Source organism: Ascidiella aspersa, chromosome 7, assembly GCF_963924565.1.
Source record: "Ascidiella aspersa chromosome 7, kaAscAspe10.2, whole genome shotgun sequence".
In the NCBI taxonomy this organism is placed as follows: Eukaryota; Metazoa; Chordata; class Ascidiacea; order Phlebobranchia; family Ascidiidae; genus Ascidiella; species Ascidiella aspersa.
This window is the reverse complement of record NC_139453.1, coordinates 22,387,776-22,412,250: the sequence shown is the minus strand read 5'-3', so window position 1 is coordinate 22,412,250 and position 24,475 is coordinate 22,387,776. Positions and strand designations below refer to the sequence as shown.

Genomic DNA, 24,475 nt, shown 5'->3' with positions numbered 1-24,475 from the left:
GGCTCAGAAACTGATGGAAACGAATCGGCAACTTTATCTTGCTTTGTAATGAAATTTGTAGCTTTTGATTTGGAATAATTTTGACAGGTGTGTTTATATTCCTTTGACGTGAAATTAGAAGACAGACATTATATTTGTCACATTACATAATTCGTGTTCATATCCTTACACGGTATATTTGATTTTGTTAATGGTTATGCTTTTGAGTAGATTTTTAAGATGTGTTTATTATCCTATGACGTGAAATTGAAAGACAGACATTATATTCATCGAACATGTTTAATAACATTTTTTTAAATATTAGTCGGTTCGTTGTTTTCACTTTCATTTGTAATATGAAAACATTATATAATTTACCAATATTTGGCAACACAAACACAACCATAAGAAAGACTTGTCACTATTGTAGTTTATGGTCAAATTACTTATTTCTTTTGTGTTTTAAGTCTATTAACCTTCTGTTAAACTAAACTAAACTATGTATTTAAATAAACATTGTTTTAAGCGAAGAAGACTGTAACATAATAGATTCTCCGGTTGTATGAATATACGAAAAATCGAATAAAGGAGTCCTTTATTTAATTATATTTACCCATCTATTCAAACGTATGAATGACGACGCACTGCTATAGTTTTTGTGTTAAATTCTAATTCAACTTGTTTTCAATGCTTTGTTATCCAAACCATTAGTTTTTCCAATCTATAAAACAATTTTTTAATTTTCTGAATATTAAAATAGGTTAAAACGTTAAGACAATTGTGTCAACAATTAAATAATTGTACACATCAAACTAAGCATTTTTTAGCTAATTTTCTAACCTACTAAAACAGGCCAAAATTGGTGGACCTGTTACTAAGTTGTAGGAGCCAATTATCAATAAATTGTGGAGGGCATAATAATGACGCAAGGCCGCAGGACTATTTGGAGGTAAATATTTGCCCGGACATGCTCTTGTTTTTTTATGCACGTGGTATTGTCCTGACATTGGTGACCTTTTTGTGTAATGAGCCAGCAGCCAGCAGCCACCATTTACTTTGGGTGTTCTATTCAGTGAACTACTCTGTTGCGGATGTGTATTCGACCCTGGTTCAAGTGTTTAACATTGGCTCGATAAAATTTCGCTGGCGCCTCATTTTTTTTAGTTTCCCTGTTTTTTGTGAACTGTATTGTAGCTGCATCTTCTTTTTCGCGAAAGTATCGATAATTTTCTAGGCTATACGACGTCTTTGTCCAATAAGGTACTGTATTTTAAATAAGGGTTATATAATATATAACATATTTAGGCAAAAATATAAATACTGCTGTTATACTCACGTTTTTGTCTCTTTGAGAAAAAAAAGGATAATGCAATATAAATTTGACAAAAAATTAGAGATGAAATGTCTTAAAACTCATTTTTTGAGGACATGCCTTAGGGCAGTGGTTCCCAAACTGTGGGCCACGAATTATTTTCATTGGGCCATAGAGCTATTTGAAAATATTGCAACTAAATAAGTTATGTTTACGAAAATAGCTTTTAGCATATTTAAAACTATAATAGGAACGAGGCCATTTTTCGGCTATTTGTGAACTATATATACGTAAAGGTAAAATCTCACGACATATGTTTTGTTTCTCTACGCAGTTAGCACGTCAGTTTATTTTAAATTCAGCTTGTTGTCATCCAGATATTTTTTTCCAATCTAAAAATGAACCGGAACTAAAAAAGGATTATTTCGATGTTGTTAGAATCAATGTATTTATTGAGAAATTGTTCGACGATGTAGGCGTAAATTGGAGTTACAAAAAGGTAACGGCACATTGTGGGCCACAAACAGTTTTAAGAAAAAAATTAGGCCACGGAATTAAAAAGTTTGGGAACCACTGCCTTAGGGGGTCGTATGGAGGCCATACAAAAAATAAGTAATAGACAATCTAATTAAGCGTATGGTAAACTAGCGGATTAAATTTCTGAAGGAAACACTGTGTTCCGTTTGATAATGGTCGGAAGAGTTTTGCAAGATTTCCTAAACCATTTTACAGGAGTTAAGTAAACGTTGACATCGTCTTTTTTGCCGTTTGATGCGCGAAACCAATGCTTGCTAAAGGCGGTTGAAACTACATACACCTCAAAGAGCTTACTTGTCCGGTTTGGCGAACGAAAGATGTGATTGCGATGTTGAAGGGAACCTTTCGCTTTCCCTCATTTCCACCAATCTCATTTAGCTTGCTTTCGAGTGCGGCTTGATCAGAAAGATGCTCGAAGGTTTGGGTAAAGGGCTCTGCGAGTAATAATAATAATACTTATGATTCATAAGTTATGGATACTATAGGTCAGTGATTCCCAAACTGTGTGCCGCGCCTCGAGAGATTGCCAAGTGTGCCGCGAAACTTTGGTAATTTTGGGAAAGAGAGTATTTGTATTACCGATAGGCATACACGCAAGTATTTTAGACTTAAATACGCACTATTCATTACAAATTCACAATTTTGAGACATTTACATATCGTTTGTCGTGTGTTAAGGGCGATTGTAAAATTACTCTATTGTTGTTCTGGTAAAAGCGTGCCGTGAAATATTTGTTTAGCGTACCGCGAGCCAAAAAAGTTTGGGAACTACTGCTATATAGGTAAATTAACTTTCAAATTTTACAGCAATATAACAATGCATGGAGCTTCACTGCTGCAAAATCATTTTGGGCATGTCATAGCTTTACGTTAGATCAGCATGAACGAGTTTTTGTTTTTACACTTTTCTTGATATCACGTGTTAAATTGTCAATATAACTACAGTAGATTGCCAGATATACAACAAAAAACATTGATAAATAAATAACGACTTAGAAAAAATATATAATTTTAATATTAATGACAATTTTACATTAGTAAAACTGCATTTAGTCTATATAAACGTAACCCTTAAATCTAAAATACAAAATTAGTCCACCAATCGTACGTTTACCCTAAACTACGATTAAAATGGTAAACGTATAATGTAATGTATCTCGTGTTTTGTAATGTGTACGGTGTAGTAATTATGCTAAAGCTAACATCCAGACAAACTCCTAATTAAACAATATATAAAGTGAATTAGGATAGAAGTTCAAATCGCCGGGGTGACAAACAAAGTTGACACAGTGTGAAACGAAACAATGCCAACTACATGACATACTGCCCCTTGGCTCTGATCTTAAACCAGCGTACAACAGGCCGCTAAGCGTTACTGGGCAAAGTTCGAAATTGTAATCAAATTACTTGGCGTTTGCGTCAGAAGAGCAAACAGAGCTTCGGGTAACACATGGCCAAGTGTAAGGGCTCATGTTTATTCTGCTACACTCTAAGTGCACCTGTCACTTTCAAACACGATAAAAGCCTGGCAATTAGGCGGTGCACTTGAATCCCAAGCTCAAATAAGGATAGGATGTTTTACTTACTGCCCGGTTTGTTGGGGTCGGCCAGCAAGATGGAAGCCCTGTCGCAGCCGAGTAGTGACGTCGTGTGGGTGAGGATGGTTTTCATAACGACCGAGAGCGAGCTTTGTTCCTCGAAGAGCACCCTTGCCAAATCGAGGAGGACCTGCAATATGCGAAGAGTGAGAGCAAATATAAAAAAATAGTTTGCTTGGGGTGTTTAGTTTCTCTGTTTACACAGAGCACTTTTTTTAGTATGTACCGATAAAATTATTTTTTGGATTTTGTACGACAAGAGTCATACAGTTCTGTGCTAAGGCAATACAGGATGTGAATATGTCAATTTGGTAAAGTGGTCCGGATGTTTGAAATAAATGTAAACTTTTAAGAAACATTTTCATGTGACATTAAAACACAGCTTATACAAATAGTGAAGTCGTTTCAAGTTTTGCAAACTCAGTGTATTTTCGTTTACCTCCTATTTTCATTGTGGTCCTTAACTCTCCCGATTATATTATACCGCGTGTATACGACTAATACCGCATTAAAGATAATACGTCTTTGGATATCCCATTTATCAATAAGTTTGCTGATTTTGGGAAATTCATGCGGCAAGAAAGCATTTACACAAGTTATTTAATTTACAACTTTTGTCATTTTAAATCTGCATGCTAACAAATTTTGGGAACTTATCCAACTGTTAGTATGCGAATCAGCCTACTTGTAAACTTGGACTCTGTTCTAAAGATTTAAAACCGAAAGGTAACAACGCGAAGAAAAAAAATAATGTATTTAGTTTTTCTACCGATTTAAATGGAGCTGTGCCTGTTCCACGAAAATATTAATCGGAAAGTGTACATACTAAAATGATTTACGTTAGTCTTCGTAAATCAATTATTTAATTAAGGTTTATCATTCAATGACTGTTTTGCATTTATACGAGCCTAGTCGACTAGCGAATGAAAGACCTTCGATTGTGGTTCTTCAATTGTGGGACACGTCAATATTTGAACAGCACTCTAGTGGAGGTTAACTCGAAACTTGAGTTTCAGCAATTCAAAGCGTGCATATATGCACGTGGGTCCGCGAGTGTGGAGAACTCTTATGTATATTTGATGTGGATTAATGTCCAGTGACGTTTACATTAGGTCGTGTTGCCAAACCTGGTAATCGGGACTATTCGAAAACTTTCGCAACACCGGCGCCCGAAGTCAATATTTTATTGTAAACTGGTTGATGCCAGCAAATTGGCGAACAACACTGCTTGGAGGGATTTAGGAAAGTCCTTACCGATGTCGAGTGACAATATCGGTACTCGCCGATACTTGAGTAGTATAGGGTTGCCCAACCCATAGTTATCGTTTGTGTGGTCCAAAGCAGCGGTTTCAACATTTATCAAAAACTAGTAATTTAGCAAACGACTTTAAAATTCTCGACTAATACGGAGGAAAACTACCAATAAATGTTGTAATCTCATCAATTTCCTTTTGACGTCGTTTAGCATCGGACCAGGAGTCGCAGTTTTTTGTCCAACATAACTTGTTTATATAATTGAATGTCAGAGGTTGCCGGTTTTAGACGGAAATTGAGTACAGTAAGGCACACAGTTTTTTTTAATCAGGGTTACAAGTAAGCCGGAACGGTTCCGGTAAAAACAAAATGTGTGTACGAAACAAATATTTTTGTTCCCTGTACGTCCCTCTATCACTAGGCCATCACGCCATCTCCTTAAATGTATTTAAACTAAGATTTTAGTTTTGTGAACTACGACGAACGTTAAACTAAGGTTTCATAAAGTTACTTCTCTTAGACGTTCCGTTATGACGTAACTTTGTGACGTCATCTCTGAAAGTTTGAATGCGTTGCGGTAGAAAAAATTTTCATCGTTCCAGCAAAAAATAGTATTCTACTTTTACCCGTGGTACGAAGATTTGAAACGAAGAATCAAAAAGACTCCAAAATAAACCCAGCGCAGACAATACGGTTTGCCTTGTGTCCTTCGGCCATATACCTCGTTTCTTCTATTTTCCAACTGAATCTTTTCGAATATCTGTGCGTTGTGGATCGCGATGCCGCAGAAGCCTAGGTAAGAGGCGAATATCTTCTCGTCCTTTTTCGTGAAGGAGCCTTCCCTCTTGTTAATCACCTGTGCCACTCCAACAATCTGAAACGAAAAGTCGTAGTCGAAAATGATGCCAAAACGAAAACATGGCTTTATTCGAGATATTCGAAACATTCAAAATGCTACCTATACTAGTATGGGTTTTGATATTCTTACTACGTCTTAATACAACCTTTAACTCCAACCATTATGCTCCAAAACATGGACTATTTTGTGTCTTTTTTGTGATTATAGTGGTATGGTGCTGCAAATCGAAAATTGTCATTAGTGTTAGCTTATACGTTCAAAACAAATTAATGCACGCTATGTACCAGTGACAAGGTATTACCTAGCCAACAAATTTGGTATATTCTTTAAGTTTTAATGTGTTTTGTGAAAAAGGTGGTAATGCTTTGCTACTAGAATGTGAAACAATACGTCGATTGTCGATTACTTGAACCCTTGTCTTAAACCGCTGCGAAAAGACAATTAACCGATCAGTAAACAAAACGCGACCATGGGTTTCGCAAATGGACTGGTCAGTGAAGGACGGGTCACTTAACAGACATAAACCCTAGAGTGGACACTCGATTCTATTAATCGCGTGTTGAAAATAATCCGGCAAATCGATCGTACCCCCGGGTTGAGAGCACAACAGCAAAGATATATCCGGGCCTTGGCTTGAGCCTTAAGGCAACATACAACGGCAATGCAAATCCTTTAAGCAAGGGGCTTTTCAAACGACAAAATTGCTGCGTCTTCAGTAGGGCAGTGCGAAATTAGATCAGGGCCTAGGAGCAAGGCGCCGGTCGATATCGGTACAGACGAGTTTATTCGCCCTAGCAAACATCATAATTTCATTGCTGTTCAGTAGGCCTACGTCGTGCAAAAAAAAACAGTACGCCTACGGGCTGAAATTTGTTTCTACAGGAAATTGAATAGAAAACTAAACCGAGATAGGGATTTCCCTTTTCTTAAAATTGTTAGTAAAAAGCCTTGTTTTGGTATTATCTTCTTTGTGCCACGAGGAAAACAAATTATGAGACGTGAAAGTTATATTTGTCATGATTGCATTTTGTTACAAATAGTGTCCATAAGTTTTAAAATAGATTCAAATAAGAAATATTTTTCTATAGCTTTAGTTTTAATTAAAGGTACACATTCGATGCTTAAGTATCGATTTTCGTATGGTATATGCAATTATGCATGGATATAAAAAAAACATATGAAATCAATAAACGAATGAAACGTCATGGCAATCTTTCGTTAATTTATTCCCACTTCTACAATTTATTCGAAATATCGACTACTTGGAAAAATAATATATTACCTTGGTCTAAAATGTTTTACAACTGACAGGTGTAACAAGCCCATACAAACATCAACCAATGACGTTTGTTTAAGCTGATCAAACGTTAACAACGTTGGCAAAGATTGACCACATAAAGCACTTGTCAAATAACGTCCGACAACCTACTCGTCTAATAAAGTATATATTAAGTCAAACAATGTCCAACAATGGACTGTACAAATAAACCATTGTTCGGGCTGTCGTCATTTTAAAAGTTAAAGTTTGGTCGTGTTAGGAGCAAATGACACACTTATCATCATGCATTGTACCCTCTTTGTCCAATTGCATAGATTCATTGTTAGTATATCGAGCTTTATTAGGGATGTTTCGAAGTGATATATGCAGTACTGGGGGACACTTTTTCTCCACTTAATCCATTTGAAAACTTTTTTTAACCAATAAGAAAAAAAAGCACGCAGTCGCCTATATATATTATTTCTTTCTTATCAGTGTATTTACTTGTCAACAACATTTCATATCAATAGGTTTAAATACCGGGAGCTTCTATTTTATTCATTGAATTAAAAGCATTATTTAAATGCTGTTGTTGGAGGTGGTTATTGTAAATACAAACACACAACTTTTTACTTTCACAATACTCATGCAGCTTTAATGCACTTCAAATATTCAATCTCGTGAAAAAGATTCTTACTCTTTTTCCTTGGTCCTTAATTGGCATGCAGAGTATGCAGCGGGTTTTGTAGCCGGTCTGATTGTCAATGTTTTGGTTGAAACGTTTGTCCTGCAAAAAAGAAGGTATAGCGATAAGGAAGTTTAATCGTATAAAAATAAATTTTCTAAGGACAAATGATTGTAAATGCTCTTTGTGTAACTTTTAACCTATACCTGGTGTCGCTTGATTTCCATTAGTTATATATCATATAAAACTAGTTTAAAGATTTAGAAATAGACGGCTACTTACCATGTATGCGTCTGGAATGTTTAAGGTTTTTCCGGTCAGTGCAACTATCCCTGCGATGCCCTGACCAAAATTGATACGAATTTCGTTTGACTTGACAACGTTGTCTTCTAACGTCGATTCCTGAAACCAAATGACCATGCAGTACAAGATCCCACAAAGTGTTTTGTCACAAACCACGAAAAATAATTAATCTGTTGCCCAACACGTGCGGTTCGACAATATATTTTTGCAACAGAAAATTAAATAAGCATTTATAGTTTTCGCGTCAAATATTGCAACAGACTTTCTATATTTGAGAACTGAAAATCCGCGAGACCGTAACTTTAAGAAAGGGTCAATCATTTTAGTTACGCCCGATAATAAATTTACAAATTAGAATTTCATTTTTTTTAATTTGGGTTTTCCATTCTGTTTATGCATTAAACTTCGGGTATATCATGGATACACTGGTTACGTTCAGAAAGATAGAAAATTGTCGAGTCTTTTGTATAAAATACAGTGTTGCCTTTTTATAAATTCAGAAAAAGAATATGTACTGTAAGAGGTGATCGATTTAAATTTAAGCGTTACAACCACCAAATCGCATAATTCAAAATGAAATTTATTTACGAAATATGTCTTGTCACTTTCAATAAGCTTTTTAAAGTTGAATGTCAGAATAATGGATATCGGATAAGTTAGTCCCAACTGATGCTAAGCATGTGACCAATATCCAACCTATGAAGCTTGGGTGAGTTGTTCACGAATGTATTTTTAAAACGAGTCGGAAAAAAAAAACATTCTCAGTTTTGATTTAAATTGTTATTAACACCGTGGACCTCAAATCTAAAAATGAACATAATTTGCAACGCACAACTTTTATGATTATTTTTTTTAGATCTAACGAACTATTTTTAGATATAACCACCTCATTAACCGAAGAACATGGCAAATAACTATAGCAATACGTCATGGCTCTTGTATTTAAAGTTTATTTGCGTCACTAATTTGGACGAGAATCAATAATTGCTTGTGAGCATAACAAAGCAGTACTTGCTGACTGGAATAATTTTTGATAAAATCAATAGACAAAGTGAAATATGGCTTATATAGAAGATCTGGGCAAACTACGAGGGCAATTCCGGCCCGCGGCATTCTTCCAATAATGTTTTTATTAATAATTTTAGAAAATTGTAGTGAAAAAATATTTTATTGAAGTTACACTTTTAAGGCATCCTCACTTACCATTAACAGCTTGTCAAAACTATAAAATGTTTATAGCAGTCTTCTTCCATCGCTATTTCAAGATATATGTAAATAAGTTTTTAATTACAAAATATTTCAGAAAAAAGCTGTAAGTTTGTTTAACAGTGTTACCGTACCAACTCTATTATCAACCTTAACCTTGTTTATGGCCGTTTATGTTATCAGCTTTTCAAAACCCAAATTTCCTGAAGAAAGTATCAATACCAGTTAGGAAGTTTTTTCTAAGAAACTCGAATCTTTTGACTGTACTTAATTTGAAGGTAATGAAAGTCAGTAATTGTATTTAACTTTCATCAGAAACAAATTTTATCATTTAGGTCAGTGCTTTCCAACCTGTAAAATTTCCATCCGCACTTTTTATTTCGGAAAATTTCATCCGCACGAAACAAGCACAGTAAGTTTGCAACCTTTAGTTTTATTTGTGAAATAACAATGAAAGGGTTTGTGTATTAAAACCGTGTGCTTAAGCCTTGGCCGATATAAAATAGTTAGCTTAAGCTGCAATGAACCGCTGAGATACTATATTACTGTTCCTGTAATATATTACTGTACCTGTAACTGGGCGCACCAGCTTACTTGATTACTGTATTACACATAATAAAAAAATAATAATATGCACCATTTCCATACGCATATTCATTCGCACGACGCTTGTCATCCGCATTACAATTTTTTTTCATCCGCAAGTGCGTACCATCCCCCGGGTTGGAAAGCACTGATTTAGGTTATCATCTGAATGTCAATCCCTTGCAAAGGCCTATTGTATGTTTTAACAAACACTCATTTACCTTATTTACATCAAACAGTCGACTGACAAGATACTTCTCGCCGCCTTTCTCGCGCACAAGAAATAGTGATCCACGATCGGCGTCCAACAGCATTCCAACGTTCTGAAAAAAAGCGGGCTTTTAACGTCGTCGTGAACCGGTACAAGTATACTGAACAAATTTAGCATGTTTGAGGCGGTGTTGATTTGAATAAGAAAAACAGTTATAGTTGTATGGTACTGACATAATTAAGATGACATGGGCAAGTGTTTTTTCACCTGGGGATAATTACCCCCAATGGGTAATTTCAAAATTTAGAGGGGATAATTTTGACAAGAGTATGAGGTGCTTTAAACGACGAATAGCAAAAATTAACTTATCTTTAAAGTAACATTTACACGGGGCACAGGAATTGATTCCACTCTTTCTCTCTCTTTTATATATATAATCCTATGATTGACATGGTTTGAAATTAACCATAATTTTCATTATCTTGTCACATTATTGCAAACCCAAAGGAACCCAAACATCTTTTCCATACAGATAATCTCTTACGAGATGCTAGCTATGCCTTAATGCTTTCGCTTTACGACAATTATTACCGCAGTATGCCATTATCCCTGCAATTGCGTTAAATTGCGTAACTGCGAATGGGATTTAAATACTCATCATAAAACCGCTGCTCTTCGCAATGAGGATGGTCAAGATTTCGGGATATGAACTTGAATTGGATTTGTGTTAATCAAATGTAGCATTTTGCACCAACTTCAATGCGTTGTCAATCTGTTTTTAGGCTTCGATTGCTTTAATTTACAGTTTACTGTACTTATGGCTCCTGCTCTTATTTTTATAAAAGGGGATCTATCATGAGGCCTTCCTTTGAAAACATTTCTGAGAAATTTCATACTTGGCAGGGAATAGTGCAATTGTTTCCTTATCTTTACAAGCGTAATTTTTACGTGTTCCTTACCAGTAAGCACTTTCACGCATGGATCTGTGACAAGGAATAAAAACATTACTTTTTTAGGGTTCATTTCAACATACAACGTGCCAAGTTCGTTCAACTTATAGCCAAATGTAGCTTGTTCGGTTGGTTTAAAAATTACTAAGTAACAGAAAAAAATGTTGATAGGCAATTATTCTTTAGGAGATAAAGGATTGGTTATCTATAAAGTAATCCCCTGAAAACGCCTAAATCATTGCAAAGTGTGCTTTTGTTGCCAGGTTTTCGGTATCCTTTTTATGTGCAACGTCATTTTTTACCGCGCCCAACCCGGAGGCCTATGGCATTACGCACACACGATGTTTAATCACGTTAACCTGCGCCCATATGGATGCGGTAAACAAATAAACAAATCGCCCTGACACGATCCTGGAATACCTTACGTTCTTGTATAATGGCCGTACTGTTCCTCGTGTTTCGAGCAATTTTCACGGTTTGTGGCAAGGGCTTTTGCGCTAAAAATAGGCCATTGAGGTACAATTTAACTTGCTTTTAGGCCTGGTGGGCTACGGATTGCGCTAAGCATCACGTAGAACGTTGCACGACCGCCTACAGTTTTACTAAACAAAACAGTTGCACCGCACACAAACGTGCTGTAAAATACTGACAAAAATAACTTTAGGAATTTGTATGTATTCATATGTCTCAGGAATCATGGCTCAGGATCAAGGATTTTTCTTTGGAGGGGGCCTTGAAAAACGTCAAACGGGAAGGCTACAAATCTACGTTATAACGTGAGGTAACAAAGTCATCGTAGCTTTGTGACGTCACAAAGTCATTGAGGCTTCGTTGTAGCTTGGCGTCATAAAGAAGTAACTTTAAGAACACCAAACAGTTCGTGTATTTTGTTATAGTTTAACGCTAAAGAATCCAGCCAGCTGGAGAGTTGATGCTTTTATAATACAAAACTATACATTAACAAGAGTTATCAATTCGCGCAAAGCGAAAGGGCGCCTTTAAATCGTTTAAATTGCCAACACTTTTATTTTCGAGGGTGCGATAAGATGCAAGAAGCCATAAAACATTTAACAATACAGGCTTATCTTGCTAGAAACGTAAATTAGATTCGCGTATTTACGTATAGTTAAAATAGACAATAAATCAAGTTTGGGTAGTACAGTCACTCCTGGGTGCCCATATAGTGTGGTTTATCGGCTTGAGGTGGTAGCAGCCGGGTATGGTAATTTTAATAGTGAGCAAAACATAATGGGGTCAAGCAGATTATGACTAAGCATAAACATTTTCTTTTTTTCTACGCTAAACGCAAGCACGCAACATAAATTCCTTGCTTTGCATTTCGCCTTGCTTGGCATTTTAAGTTAATTTGTCCCGCCTTTTTATGTTATGCAGCCAGAGTTCATTAAAAGGATAAGAAACTAACACTAAGATATAGGTAAAACCGTAATGTATGGTTTTCAAAATACTTGTACGAGCTGATTTAGCGATGATATCTTAATCACACGTCTAGGCAAAGATCACATGAAAGATTAAAAGAAATAATCGCTTGGATCAGCGGCCAATAATGGGGTATTAGGCATATCATCGCGTTGATCTTATGGTTTGTTGGTTAAACGTTATTTTGCACTTGCAAGGAAAACAGTTCCAAGCAAATTTGGACTGTAACAAAAACCTTAAAAAGAAATGCAAAATGATTGAGGTCTCTAAAGCAGTTATTTTTTCGATAGTTTGATATACACAAAACAAACAACTGATATTTCATGCAAAGCTCGAGTCTATAGCAGGAGATGAACAGTTGTTAATACCAAGAGGTGTCAGATGCCAATCGGCACGTCGTAATCTTCCGTATCACCATGTTTATCTATACTGCTGTGCTGGTAATGGGACGATAATAGCCAAAGTTCGTAAAGCCTGTGTCATCTAGTAGCAAAACCTGATCCTTCAATACATTGCAAAATGAAATGCAATTATTTGTTGTTCTTATTGTATATTCAGCGCCGGCCCAAAAAGTCGGATAACTGATTTTAATGAATTACGCCGCACGCGTTTCAGGGTACCTCATACACTTTTATTGTATTTATTAACCACGTTAAAAATTGACGTAAAATATATCCTCTTTGGATAACATCCTCTTCCACCCGGAATTACAGTTATGAAGTTCGTAAACTTTAGAGGGAAATTTGTGGTTGTTTCTACTCGGTGTTGCTCATATCAAGATTAGATTGTTTCAAGATAAAGGCCAATACTTTTTTGTTAACAAGAAATACCACGATGGAGAATAGTCGAGAAGCGTTTTGATTACCAACCATTAATGCCAGCACATTAACTAGGCATTTAACGCGCATATTTAACAACGTAGGGCCGAATTGTTTTTATGGTTAACTCAGAAAAGAGCAAATACACGAATTTACATTTTGGGTAATACAAATACAGAGTTGAGCTTATGTATTCGACGATAGTAGCAATATAAACAACATCTCCGCCAATTTAAAAAATGTTTAGGAAACATATGTTATCGGCAAATTAAATCAACGCCTGTCGAAACTGTGACGTCACTAACCGCAAACATGGCGTTGTTACGTCACACAGGTTTATGCTGGCACGTGACACGACCATCGGGACGTGTCGTACCGGAACGGCGGCCCAACTGGAAATACACCACTGTCTACTGCTGTTATTGAAAAAACAATAACACAAAACGTACAGAATTTCTCGAATTGCAAGAATTTCCCGCATTTACCAATAAACCGTAATAATGTAGGTTAAAATCAAAAAAGAGAACAAACGAAAGCGTTTTGGGCAGCCTTTAATTCATCACCGTGTATCATTTAGTCGGCCACGGCTGCGCACAAAATATGCGCAATGGCCGAGACTAAACAACGACGCTTGATATCAGGTCGCCGCAACCGACTTGCTTGTTGTCGTCTGCCGATTGGCAACGTTTTGAGTGACGCATTAACCGGTCGTTGGGCCGGCGACATCGCGATACGACCACCTGCCGGGCCGCTGCCGACTTTAAAGCAAGTTCGTAAACTGTTTTGCCGTCTGGCGGTTTTTGGACGCACTTTAAGGATTGCCGTAGCGCTCCCGAAATGTGCATTATCTTGCCTGCGACTGTTCCGCGGATAAAATGCGCCCACAATCACTGTTACACCTTAAACGTATGGAAAACATAAGGGCTTTGCACAACACTCTAGCCGAAATGTAATTTGTTTAAATTAACTTAACGTGTATCTAAAATCAGGCCCGATAACCTGTATCTTTATTTGTAAAGACCAAACAACACAATATTTACAAATCTAAACCTATAGCGGTCCTGATTTAATCTTGTTGGAAAAATTCCATAAGTTAAAAAAACATTTCGCCGATATTTGCTTGCCTTGTTCGAATCTTTTATTGTTACCATTGAATCGAAACCAAAAAATGCGTTTCGAATACCACTCAGGGCCAAAACCATGTAGCCTAAGAGGTACCACCACTGCAAGCAATTATTTAACAAAATAAGGCTACAGAAAACACACCCAACGCTTTCGGAATGGTATATACCTGAACAACTGAAAGCAATTGGATGCTACCTAGAAAACACAAAACAAATCTCGCCACAATGTTTGGGGCGGATTGTTAATTACGTTTCACAACACACAACCGCGGAATCAACGAACGTCATATTACCGCGTGGACACGTTCTGTCAGCTAGACAGCAATTCACCTAGACTTGGTGAGTTCGCGCGAGCCTGTGGTATTAGACATGCGTACATGAAACTGGCAAATTAGGAAATATAATCGACGAAGACCGGTTTATACGACCTGTTTTGAATATCCAGGTTACTGTTAAATGTTCAGTTTTGAAAGGTTTTCACAATTTCCAAAGCCACCTTGTATATATCTGCGTATATATTTTGTGGAAAATACGCCCAGTTATCTATAACGTTTAAAAACATCAACTGACTTCCCGTTCGCCAGTTTTATTTAAATTCCATTTTAACGCTTCCTAGTGAAAATCAAAGCTGCCAAAATTTTTAAACAGTTTGAACAGTGATATGCCGGATGTATTTGAATAGGTCGCAAAAAGATATCCTAAGAGCATCCTCAATACGCCTAAATAGATTTTACTACCGAAGTGCGAAAAAGCACAAAACGTGATTGAAAAAAAGCTGACTGATCCAACATTGGCCGTGTTCGCTGGTCTATTGAAATTCGGGATTGGCGTGCGAGACAGGGTGTCTGCTAAGGCGCCTAGCGTAACTATGTAAACTGATAAGGTCCGCAAACGTAGCCTTTGAAGAGGAAAGTTTCAAGCCATATCGTTGAGCACGGATTGAATTTCCTAGCTCCTAAATGATGTACAATCGTTTGCTGTCCGAATAGTTCAAGGCTGTGGAAAGTGAAACCTACAGTCAGCGATAAAAAATAGTAGGCGATGCAAGGACATAAGCTTTAATTGATCTATCAAAAGTTACGTTCAATACTAGTTAAATATTAGTATATAGCATTTGTGCTGACCTATTAAAAATATTTAACACTTTTGAAAGTAAACATCGCGTTGTTGTTCTGTACCCTCGATGTTTTTTTGTTACGGATACCCTAAAAAGGCAATCATAATTTTATATTTTAATATCTGAAATTTTAAAACAAGCATTTGTAATCAATAGATTATATTGTTTTGAATGACGTGCGTCGAACGCCCCTAATGATAAAGCATTGCAGACGATTTTTCAACAAGTCGTGCATGACCGCAAAAATCGGAACAGTGTTAGTTTGACGACCCCGCCAGACTGGCGCAATCCCAGTGATGGATCAGCCCAGGCCTGAGTTACGACCGCGGCAAATCCGCAAACGACACGTGTAATTTGTTATTTCAAATTGTGACGTACATAACTGGGGAAACCGTCCTATCGCGTTACCCCCTTTTCGACACGAAGGGCCACATAATCTCAGATCCGAAGACTCATTACCAGGAGACGGCGGATCCCAGGCGCCAATGCATTTTTTATTACAGACGAGAAATGCTTAAAACGCTTTGCAGCAAAGTGGTAGCACGGCAAATGCCTATTAACATGCTATAGCTCTTTGTATATCTAAAGAATGTTTTTACTATAGGCAGGCAATAATGTTTGCGTTATACTAACCTTTTCATCAACGTCTCATTAAACCGAGTATTAGGGTCGCGAAATTGCAACATTTCTAACATAGCCTCGCTCAGCAAGTATGCCCTTATAAATCTTGCATCATTATCGTCGCCTAGGAGGTCTATGGCGTGGAGTGGAGGCAAGAAACAAGCCGTTCAATCTGCGCGTTTCGGCGCAATTATGAGAAACCGGATCCGTCGTTATTGGGGCTGCAATGGGCCCATCAACTATAACCTGATCGATGCCCTTTTCCAAGGCTGGAAACGACTTTCGCGTGAGTGAACAACATTACGGGGGTCTAATCACGACGGCAATGGATCCCGTGGCAGAACATGATTTAAAAAACACGTTTATTTTGTTCCTGCCGAATTTCGCGCCTTGTTAGATATATATATTTTTAATTTCTCGCCTTGTTCCCCTTGTTCGTTGCATATTTTTAATCAGTATAACTTCATCGTCGGTACCGTTTCAAGGTAACAATACATTGTGATAGAAATCTTCAAAATAATGACTTTGAAAAAATTTTGTTGCCAGAAGATAAGGCACGAAATGAAAATACAGTTGTAATCTAAAATCTATATTTCACTATAAACTCCAAAGCGGGAGCCATTAAGTAACGATGTTACTGATAAAAGCTCCCCCAATTAAGCTGCTAAATATATTTTTGAACAAGTCAAATAAAAAAGAAGAGTAAAATGATGATCCCAAAGGTTAAACTGATCCAGAAAGTTTAAAAGTCGATTACTGGTGTAACTTCCAATACCATTTTGTCAATTTACGGTAAAAATGCGTCGTATTTTGTTCTGTAAACAATACATCATCTGATCAGACAAAAACCACGCAGCAAAACAGTCGCCTACCTGGAGTATCCGGTGACTGACCGAGGTCATGTCGAGGTCCATCGCGATGTCCATCACCAGCTCCATGATCATGTCGCGTTCGTCGATCACGCCAGCATCGCCCGCGCCGTCCTCTGACGTCAGTATCTCACCGTTCTTCAGCGGCGGGCTGTGATAGTGCGAAATCCTCCTGGTCCTTAGCTTGTCTTGTGAACGCAGTCCAGCGCCAGGCGGCTTACGGCGCGGAGTGGTTGGCGATAGGTTTTCTGGCATGTAGAAACTAGGGGCGCCCTGCTCGTCGGTATTGACCATGGGCTTGAGCGGCAAGTAGCGTGGGTTGATCTCCTCGTGGCTGATTTTGCGGATGGGTGTCTTGCAACCTGCGCTCGTGTCGCTTGCCGCGCTGCCCGGACGCGACGCGTCGTCGTCTAAGCGACAGATCGAAGCCGAGTTAGAAAAATGTTGGCTGCTGCTAGTGCTGCTGCAGTTCTTGGTGTTTTATTTGGGCGTCGTCATATTTTAGCCAAACATGATAAGGCCATTTGTTTAATAAGTCCCCAACCATACATAGCAGCAATTTTTTTGCTTATCTTTATGACTGCACCGCTGATGCGTCAAGTAAAACTTAGACTTTAAACTTACTTTTCAATTAAGTTTATACAACGTAGGAAGCTATAACTGGATTTATTCCGCTCTTATCTTACACTAAAAGTTGTAAGAGTTGAGCAAAAAACAGATTCTTAAAGATTCTCAAATATCTCTCGGCACCCTTGAGCATTGACAATGGCACCCCAGGTGAGAACCACTGTTATAGCGTATGCCCAAAATATGGTTAACATTAGGACCTAAGTGATACCATCATAAACCTTAACAATAAGGGTTAATCAAAATAGCTATTCAGCGTCAAACCTTTAGTTTAGCACAACGATATTAGTGAACATTGTACCCTAACTACATTATGTTCGTTGAAGTAATTTTGGGATCCCGTCAAACGCGATTTTCGAACATACCGGACATCTTTGCTCGGTCCAGGCTGGGTATTTTTCGTTCGTCGGCAGCAATCCGAATAACTCGATCTGCCAGCCAAGTGTTGATCATCGACTGCGTTGCCTTGCGGAGAAAATAGTCGTTGGTAAAATCCGGGTGGTCATCCAACCATTCCTCTACAGAAATAGTCGAGATTATTTTTTGCAGATTCGGGCTATACAGCTTTTCTATACGTGTCTTCCTTTTGGGACGAACTCATTATGTTATTTTTAGGTATAAAACTTCTACATAAATTCGTTAAACAACCAGTTGCAAAACAACTTATTGCTTTACTACAAAAAAATACCGTAAGGACGGTCGTTTATACATTAGACTCTTTACGCCATTTTTGCATTTTTTATACAAAGCTATACAAATCTATCATTGATGGTTGCAACAGTTTATTCATTAACTATAGCTGCACTGTTGTATATATTTCCTGTTTCAGCCATACGCGATCACATGAGTTGGTTCATGTCTACATAGTTGTAACAACGACGTGCTATGTCGCGCTTAAGCCTGCGTATATATGAAGTCATAAACACAAACCCTAAAGAAAGGCCATAGTATACTGTTGCGCTTCTAGCGAGTGATCAATCGAACTGTAACTTGCCCATAAAAATGTCAAGCTAATCTAAAATTCAGCTGCAACATGAGCGAACCACCACCAGACTTAGACAACTAGATAATAATTCTACTTTTATAATTCAAGCGAAATGCGACATATTCTGAAAGTAATCTAATTTGTGAATTGCCTGTATGCTCTAATTCTAGATCTAATCTAATTCGGGTTTTATCAAAACTGCGACTTTGGCCAACGGCATTTTTTGGCTTTCAGTCGAAACAATGAATTGGAAATATTACTGTTTAGTCACAACTATATATCAAGGTGTGTTTTGCAGTCTGAAAGGCATATGCTGTTCTACATATAAATAATAATTACCACAGGAAACATATAAATATTACCACAGGAATATTGGACGCATTGCAATGAGAATAAATTCCGATTTAAACCTAATTAAATGTAATTGTACTTTAATAATTTAGTAGCCTAATTCTAATTTTAATTCTAATCTAGTTTGAAAAACTAAAATGCTCTAATTTTAATTTTAATTGAATTTCGAAAAGCTAAAATAAATCTAATTGCCAACTTTGACCAGCACCTACCGACTTCATGATGTTCCAGCACACAAGCAGCAGCCATCTTGCAAGTTGCCTTGGCACTTTTGCAAGCTTTAGAGCCCGTCCTGCGTTTTTCCTAACAAGGCTCCACCGAGAAAAGCTTACACATCGGATCACTTCGTAACCAAACTTTATATATAGGCTACCGGCAATAGTCTGAAAAAGATTCCACAGAGAATGTAAATATTATCAACTTGAGCGAAACGTACTAAACTGTTTTCTGCTAATGTTCTAAAGCTTGTCACAATTAAAACTGCTCGTTGCTTTACAACCTAATTATATTAAAATCGACCTTAACTTTCGGGGCAAGTCTGTTTGTGGCGTATTTCAAAATGCTGCCAATTCTCGAATTTGCTCGAATACCTTGGCCGCTGCTTTAGTGTAACTTTGGCAAACTAAAAACGGATGCCTGTATTTATAGTCGTTGTCGCGAATACTATTTTAAAGAAAATGGTGTGATTGTGATTAGGCATGTTTACCTTGACCGCTCTAAGAGTAATATTCATTTATAGTTCGGCTATGTTTAGATTTTTAACACACACGTAGAATTGCGCCCGTGCCATGCGTATTTCCATAGCCGTCGTTAGGAATAATGATCCGACCAGGACATACGGTGTGCCAACCAAAACATGCCTAGATATCTGTTTCACCATAATAGTGTTAAATACGAATGTTTTAGAATGCGAAATCAGACCAGACATTAATTGACATATGACAATTCTGTCAAGCTTCTTGGGAGATTTAGATAAGTTACTTTTTTATTATTTAATTGCGACATTATTAAGTCTGTCAAAAGTCATAAGCCCTAATTACTTGAGGCTCTTAGTTAAGCCACACTTACAGAGATCCTTTACAGATAAAATCTCGTTTAAAAATAAGAAGAAGCATTACCCAACTTCATTCTTTAGATGTCAAGCACTTACAAATTATCTTAGCTATGGTCTATCGATTTACGCTTTTCTTTAGTTTGAACGCTTTCTGTCAAACGCCGATCAACTCTCTCCTATTTTCGAGAAATCGAGCCAAACTTAAAAGCACGTTACTCGACAGCCTTACACCGCAGCGTTTACGAAACAAATAGCTGGAATTACACACGCGAAAATGTTAATAATCACTGTCGGCGACATAGTTATGACGTCACAGACATTACACCTCTCGAGACTAGGTTTAGTTTACGTTTACGCTTATGTGGCGGTAGCAAAGTCTCTCTCCAAACAGCAAAATAAATTGCCGTCTACTACTGCCCAGGTTTAGTCGCTGCTTAGAGTAACTGCATTGATTTACATTCTCCTTTTTTTGGGCCATGCAATCAATCCGTTTATTGAGGTGAACGTTGCTTTGAAAACTGACTCATTTCAGGGCTGAACGACAAAAACATACATCCAAACCTATATTATGAACCATTAATTGCTCAAACAAGGAAGGAAAAATTAAAGTGAAAGCAACAACTAAACTCATGTTTGCGCGTCGCGACAGTTCACAGCCAAACGACATTAAGTTCTCCGTAACTCAGGTTTCAACGATTCGAGTTTCGTCTTATCTCTTAAAAGCAGGGTTTAAGTAGGCTACTCTGTAAGTCTGTAAATTGGATAGCGTAAATATTATTGGAAAAACTAGTCGAGGACAATTTAAAACGATGAAAATGTATCTTAGCGGCATTTGTTTGTATTTTTCGAAAATGTAACCGTGTTAATCGCGTGGAACCTTACAATTAAAACAGCCTACCAACGGACGTTATTACTCCGAGTTTTGTTCGACCAGGTTTTCGTAATAAACGAATACACATGAAACTACATTCTAGCTTGTATTCATAATCGTGTTTTCAGTTGATCAATTTTGCTTTCAAAACCACAATTCCTCTATTACGCGTTGAGAAAACCCAGTCAACGTATGTGGTTAAACAGCTACCAAAGGCGCGCGTTAATAAAGGGAGTGTGCATACTTATATTCTTAATCTTGCTCGACTGTTTACTGACGCAGTGTGGTATTGGGTGCTCCGCCCTTGTCCTGTAGCCTTATGCCTCGTCGCGAACGATTAGACGGTGCCGAGCCGTGTATATAGTAACGTGATTCGGGCGGCTTTGGATACGGTTTACTTGCGATACTGGAACAAGGGGATTAAACGTTGTAAGCCCCCTAAAGCGTGGCCTCGCAACCAACAAGTTTGGACTAATCCCTCGCATGACGTCACAATACGGTGGGGCAAACAGAGGACTCGCTTTTATCTTGACACAGCTCAAACCGCAGAGTGGCACGTGCTGGAATGCTAATACAGTTGGAACTTTTGTCAAATAGCTTTGTAATCGACTCTTTCTGTTTCGTTTTTCGGGCGCAGCATTTGGAATCTGCTTCAACGTCTACAGTTGCGAAAAACTGCTCTGGTAGGCGGGATGTTATGCAAGTCAGCAGGATAAAACTAATCTTAATCCTGAACGTGTTAGATGAAATGTTTAAATTTTCCAAACGCGCAACAATGTGCAACATAGATGTTCTGGCTTTTGAATGTTGGTCGCTTTACAGAATGTACGCTTTCTGTAAACCTGCTGTTTTAATCTAAACAAAATTCAACTTGAAAAACTCAATATGCCCGGCAAAGACCATCAAAAAGCTTGGAAAATGCACTGCAACAAATTCCCATCACCCTTGTTCAGTCGGAGAGGAGTCTCACGAGGGCGATACCATTAAAATGTATTCTTTATAAACAGGCGACGTATAGATTTTCGACTGTCCTTATAATTGCGTTAGAATTGGTTTTGGTCGCCGTCAGCCGTTCACGGCGCAATTACATTTGACAATCGAATGCTTTATAGGACTTGAATCGATGGAATGAGCCGCGTGAGGCGCGCAACAACAGCGGTCTTCCCACCGATAGCTGTCCATCACTGTTATGACGTCGTGTGCATCGCTGGAGTAAAATTTTTCGTTAATAAAAATTTTTCGTTAATTATAGTATCTGTATTTATTTTCCCAAACTGCAAAGTTTGTAAAGTAAGAGAAGCAAAATATAATCTTTGGCGTGGAATTGCAAGTATGTAACCAGTGCTATTCAGATAAAAATCTATATCGTCACTCAGTAATGAAATGTAAATACATGCAATAGCAAAGCACAATAAATGCGAAATTGTGTTTAGGATTGCAATCCCTTGTGAAACACTACCTCTACACTACACCATACAGGCTATTAATAGTTTAACGTCGAATCATTACTTTACTTATTACGAAACGCTTTAATCACAATGATGGTTTTATAAAGGGTTAAAAATTCTTTAATTTCTATACTGCTTTTTATTACGCATTCGCTACACTGACAATCGACAACCATTATTTCTTGAGCAATACAACCAGGCACTTGCTCTGATCTCCTTATTTCTGCCTAAAACTTTTTTGAATGGTACTGGCTAACTGTGCTGCGAAATGTAATAATAATAATAAAGACTTCATTTGGAAACCCTAACCAACGAGATATCAGTCTCAATTTCAAGCCAGCTTTGCGCCGTGAACGAACAATACAAGGCCAACACGCGCTTCAGCAGCCGCCTTCGAAACAGCAGCGACGTTTCGCCTCATCCGGCCGGGGTGTTTACTTCAGGCGCTTACCGCACGTAGTAAACTAGACCGGCCCGCGTTTACAAATCAGTTCGGCGCACAGCGTTTTTCGCGCACGCGCAATCCCGCATGTTTGCCGCCGACGTCGCTTGCAAGTCCTCCTTTGTTTCGACAAAGTGCCCGACGTCATAGCGATTTTTTCGCTGCTGTCACGTGACCACTGGTTGGATCACCTGCTAAAGTGGAGCGTCAGCTTATTGCAGGGTTTGCCAAACATTTTTAAACTGCGATCCAATTTAGTCCAAAACTTTCTGCGACCATTCAAGTTTAAAAGAGATAAGTAAGACATCTTTGGCTGTCTGTTTTCGTGCACGAATTTCAACTAGTGTTCAACTCAGCTTGCGATTGTCTTTGTAATATTTCTACGTACGTATTTCGAACGAAAAAGCGCAATGTATATTGCCTCGCGACTCCCTAAATATGGTGGCGTTACCCCATGGATGGTTGCGACCCCGGGTCTGTGAAATGCTCATCTATTGTACTACTTACGCTCGCGATTGCCTAACCTGTTTACGCGCTTACTTGAACGATCTTCGCCAATTCAAGATGAACTTTAGGCCGAGCAAATTTTGTTATTTTACCAGATCGCAATACTTTCTCCTTCGCATTAAGAAACCTTCAATTTCCACCGTTCCGTCAAGCTTTCGCGCCGATAACACTTTCAAAACAGAAAATCAGGTCCTCTCAACAGTAATACGCCTTACCAGCTTCCTACAAACACGCGCGTCCGCATTTTGCACCGTCTCGACGCCAATCTGCCCGTGCTTCAGCCGTAATGTGCCAAAAGGTCAGGTGACTGACGTGAATGAAATACGGCGCTGGCTGGCTGCGCGGACTGACAGCTCGCAACGTTCTCAAACACACAAAAAACCGTTCTCAAAACGCAAAAGCCTTGTATTGACGAACGTGGTTTCACGTATAAAACGATCAACGATTTTCTTAAATAACAGAAATCAATTTTTTGTCCACTAACGATACATCTTCATCTTCATGAATAACAGCAGAGAAGGCATGTTGTCGATTTGATGTGTTGTCCGGGTAGGGCCTAATTTTATCGCTAAGCAAACATTTGAACTGCTTGAACGAACAAGATATTGACTTCTGTAGCAATCGGCCACCCACGTAACGATTAAAGAGAAAGTTGTTGGCCCTACTAGAATCTGTATTTTGTTAACTAATACGCCAGATTAAAGTGGGTGTTGAAGTTGGACGTTGACAAATAACTGCAAATCGAAAGTTAATCGTTAGCGCTTACATTACTCTTTTTGATGTCTTTTTTCGACACACGCTTTACAAACACGTGCCAAACGCTGTTAAATGATGATGTGCGCCTTTTGCTCCATATTGGTATTCTATCTGGCATCAGAATCTGCTATTTTAAGGATTTTTGATTTTTACTTACAGTCTACCTTATCTGTCATGCCTTTAATCTTGCGTTGGCAGTTTAAAGGCAACTATTCTTTCACTATGCTGAAGTCACCTATATTTTAGTACCACACCTTCATCAATAGCTATATCGACCTGCCATCACAATGGAAAACAAATTTAGCCGCGATTTCACAGATATCTGATCGGGTTCCTTGGTAGCGCAGCACATATTCCCGATGAATTGAAATTTGATCACGTCGCAAACGGCGAAGACCTTGCCTCTCAAAACGCAGCATGGTATCCACTTGAAATTGTATTGCGCTTTATCATATGCTGGCGCACACACCGTGGCTCAGACCTTTACAGTTTACTGTGCGGTCTCTCGCACACACAGGCACGTATACCAATGAAGAAATCATTAACCAGCAGTGTGGCAAAGCTCGATAACAAAGACCGACACTCCTCTTAATCATCACCATACCATCCTGAGAAAACGCAAGCCTGACTCGAACGGTAGTGGCACGTATAGTTCTTCGCCATCGATTATTATTATTATTCGCCACACAAAAGAAGAGTCCGGCTTTCGAGC

At 38.2% G+C, this 24,475-nt stretch overlaps 1 protein-coding gene across 1 annotated transcript in view; it reads right to left on the bottom strand.

The window, feature by feature from the left end:
• LOC146138353 (dual 3',5'-cyclic-AMP and -GMP phosphodiesterase 11-like) overlaps positions 1-19,024 on the bottom strand; it is a 41,692-nt gene extending 22,668 nt beyond the window's left edge. Inside the window, exons 1-9 of the mRNA XM_083394829.1 lie at positions 18,898-19,024; positions 17,715-17,867; positions 16,726-17,132; positions 9,797-9,898; positions 7,764-7,883; positions 7,494-7,583; positions 5,401-5,553; positions 3,414-3,555; positions 2,123-2,262 (exon numbers count right to left, since the gene is read on the bottom strand). Coding sequence (XP_083250955.1) covers positions 2,123-2,262; positions 3,414-3,555; positions 5,401-5,553; positions 7,494-7,583; positions 7,764-7,883; positions 9,797-9,898; positions 16,726-17,132; positions 17,715-17,867; positions 18,898-18,934 — 1,344 coding nt within the window. The 5' untranslated portion in view covers positions 18,935-19,024. The remainder of the gene's footprint in view (positions 1-2,122; positions 2,263-3,413; positions 3,556-5,400; positions 5,554-7,493; positions 7,584-7,763; positions 7,884-9,796; positions 9,899-16,725; positions 17,133-17,714; positions 17,868-18,897) is intronic.
• Between the last annotated feature and the right edge of the window lie 5,451 nt (positions 19,025-24,475).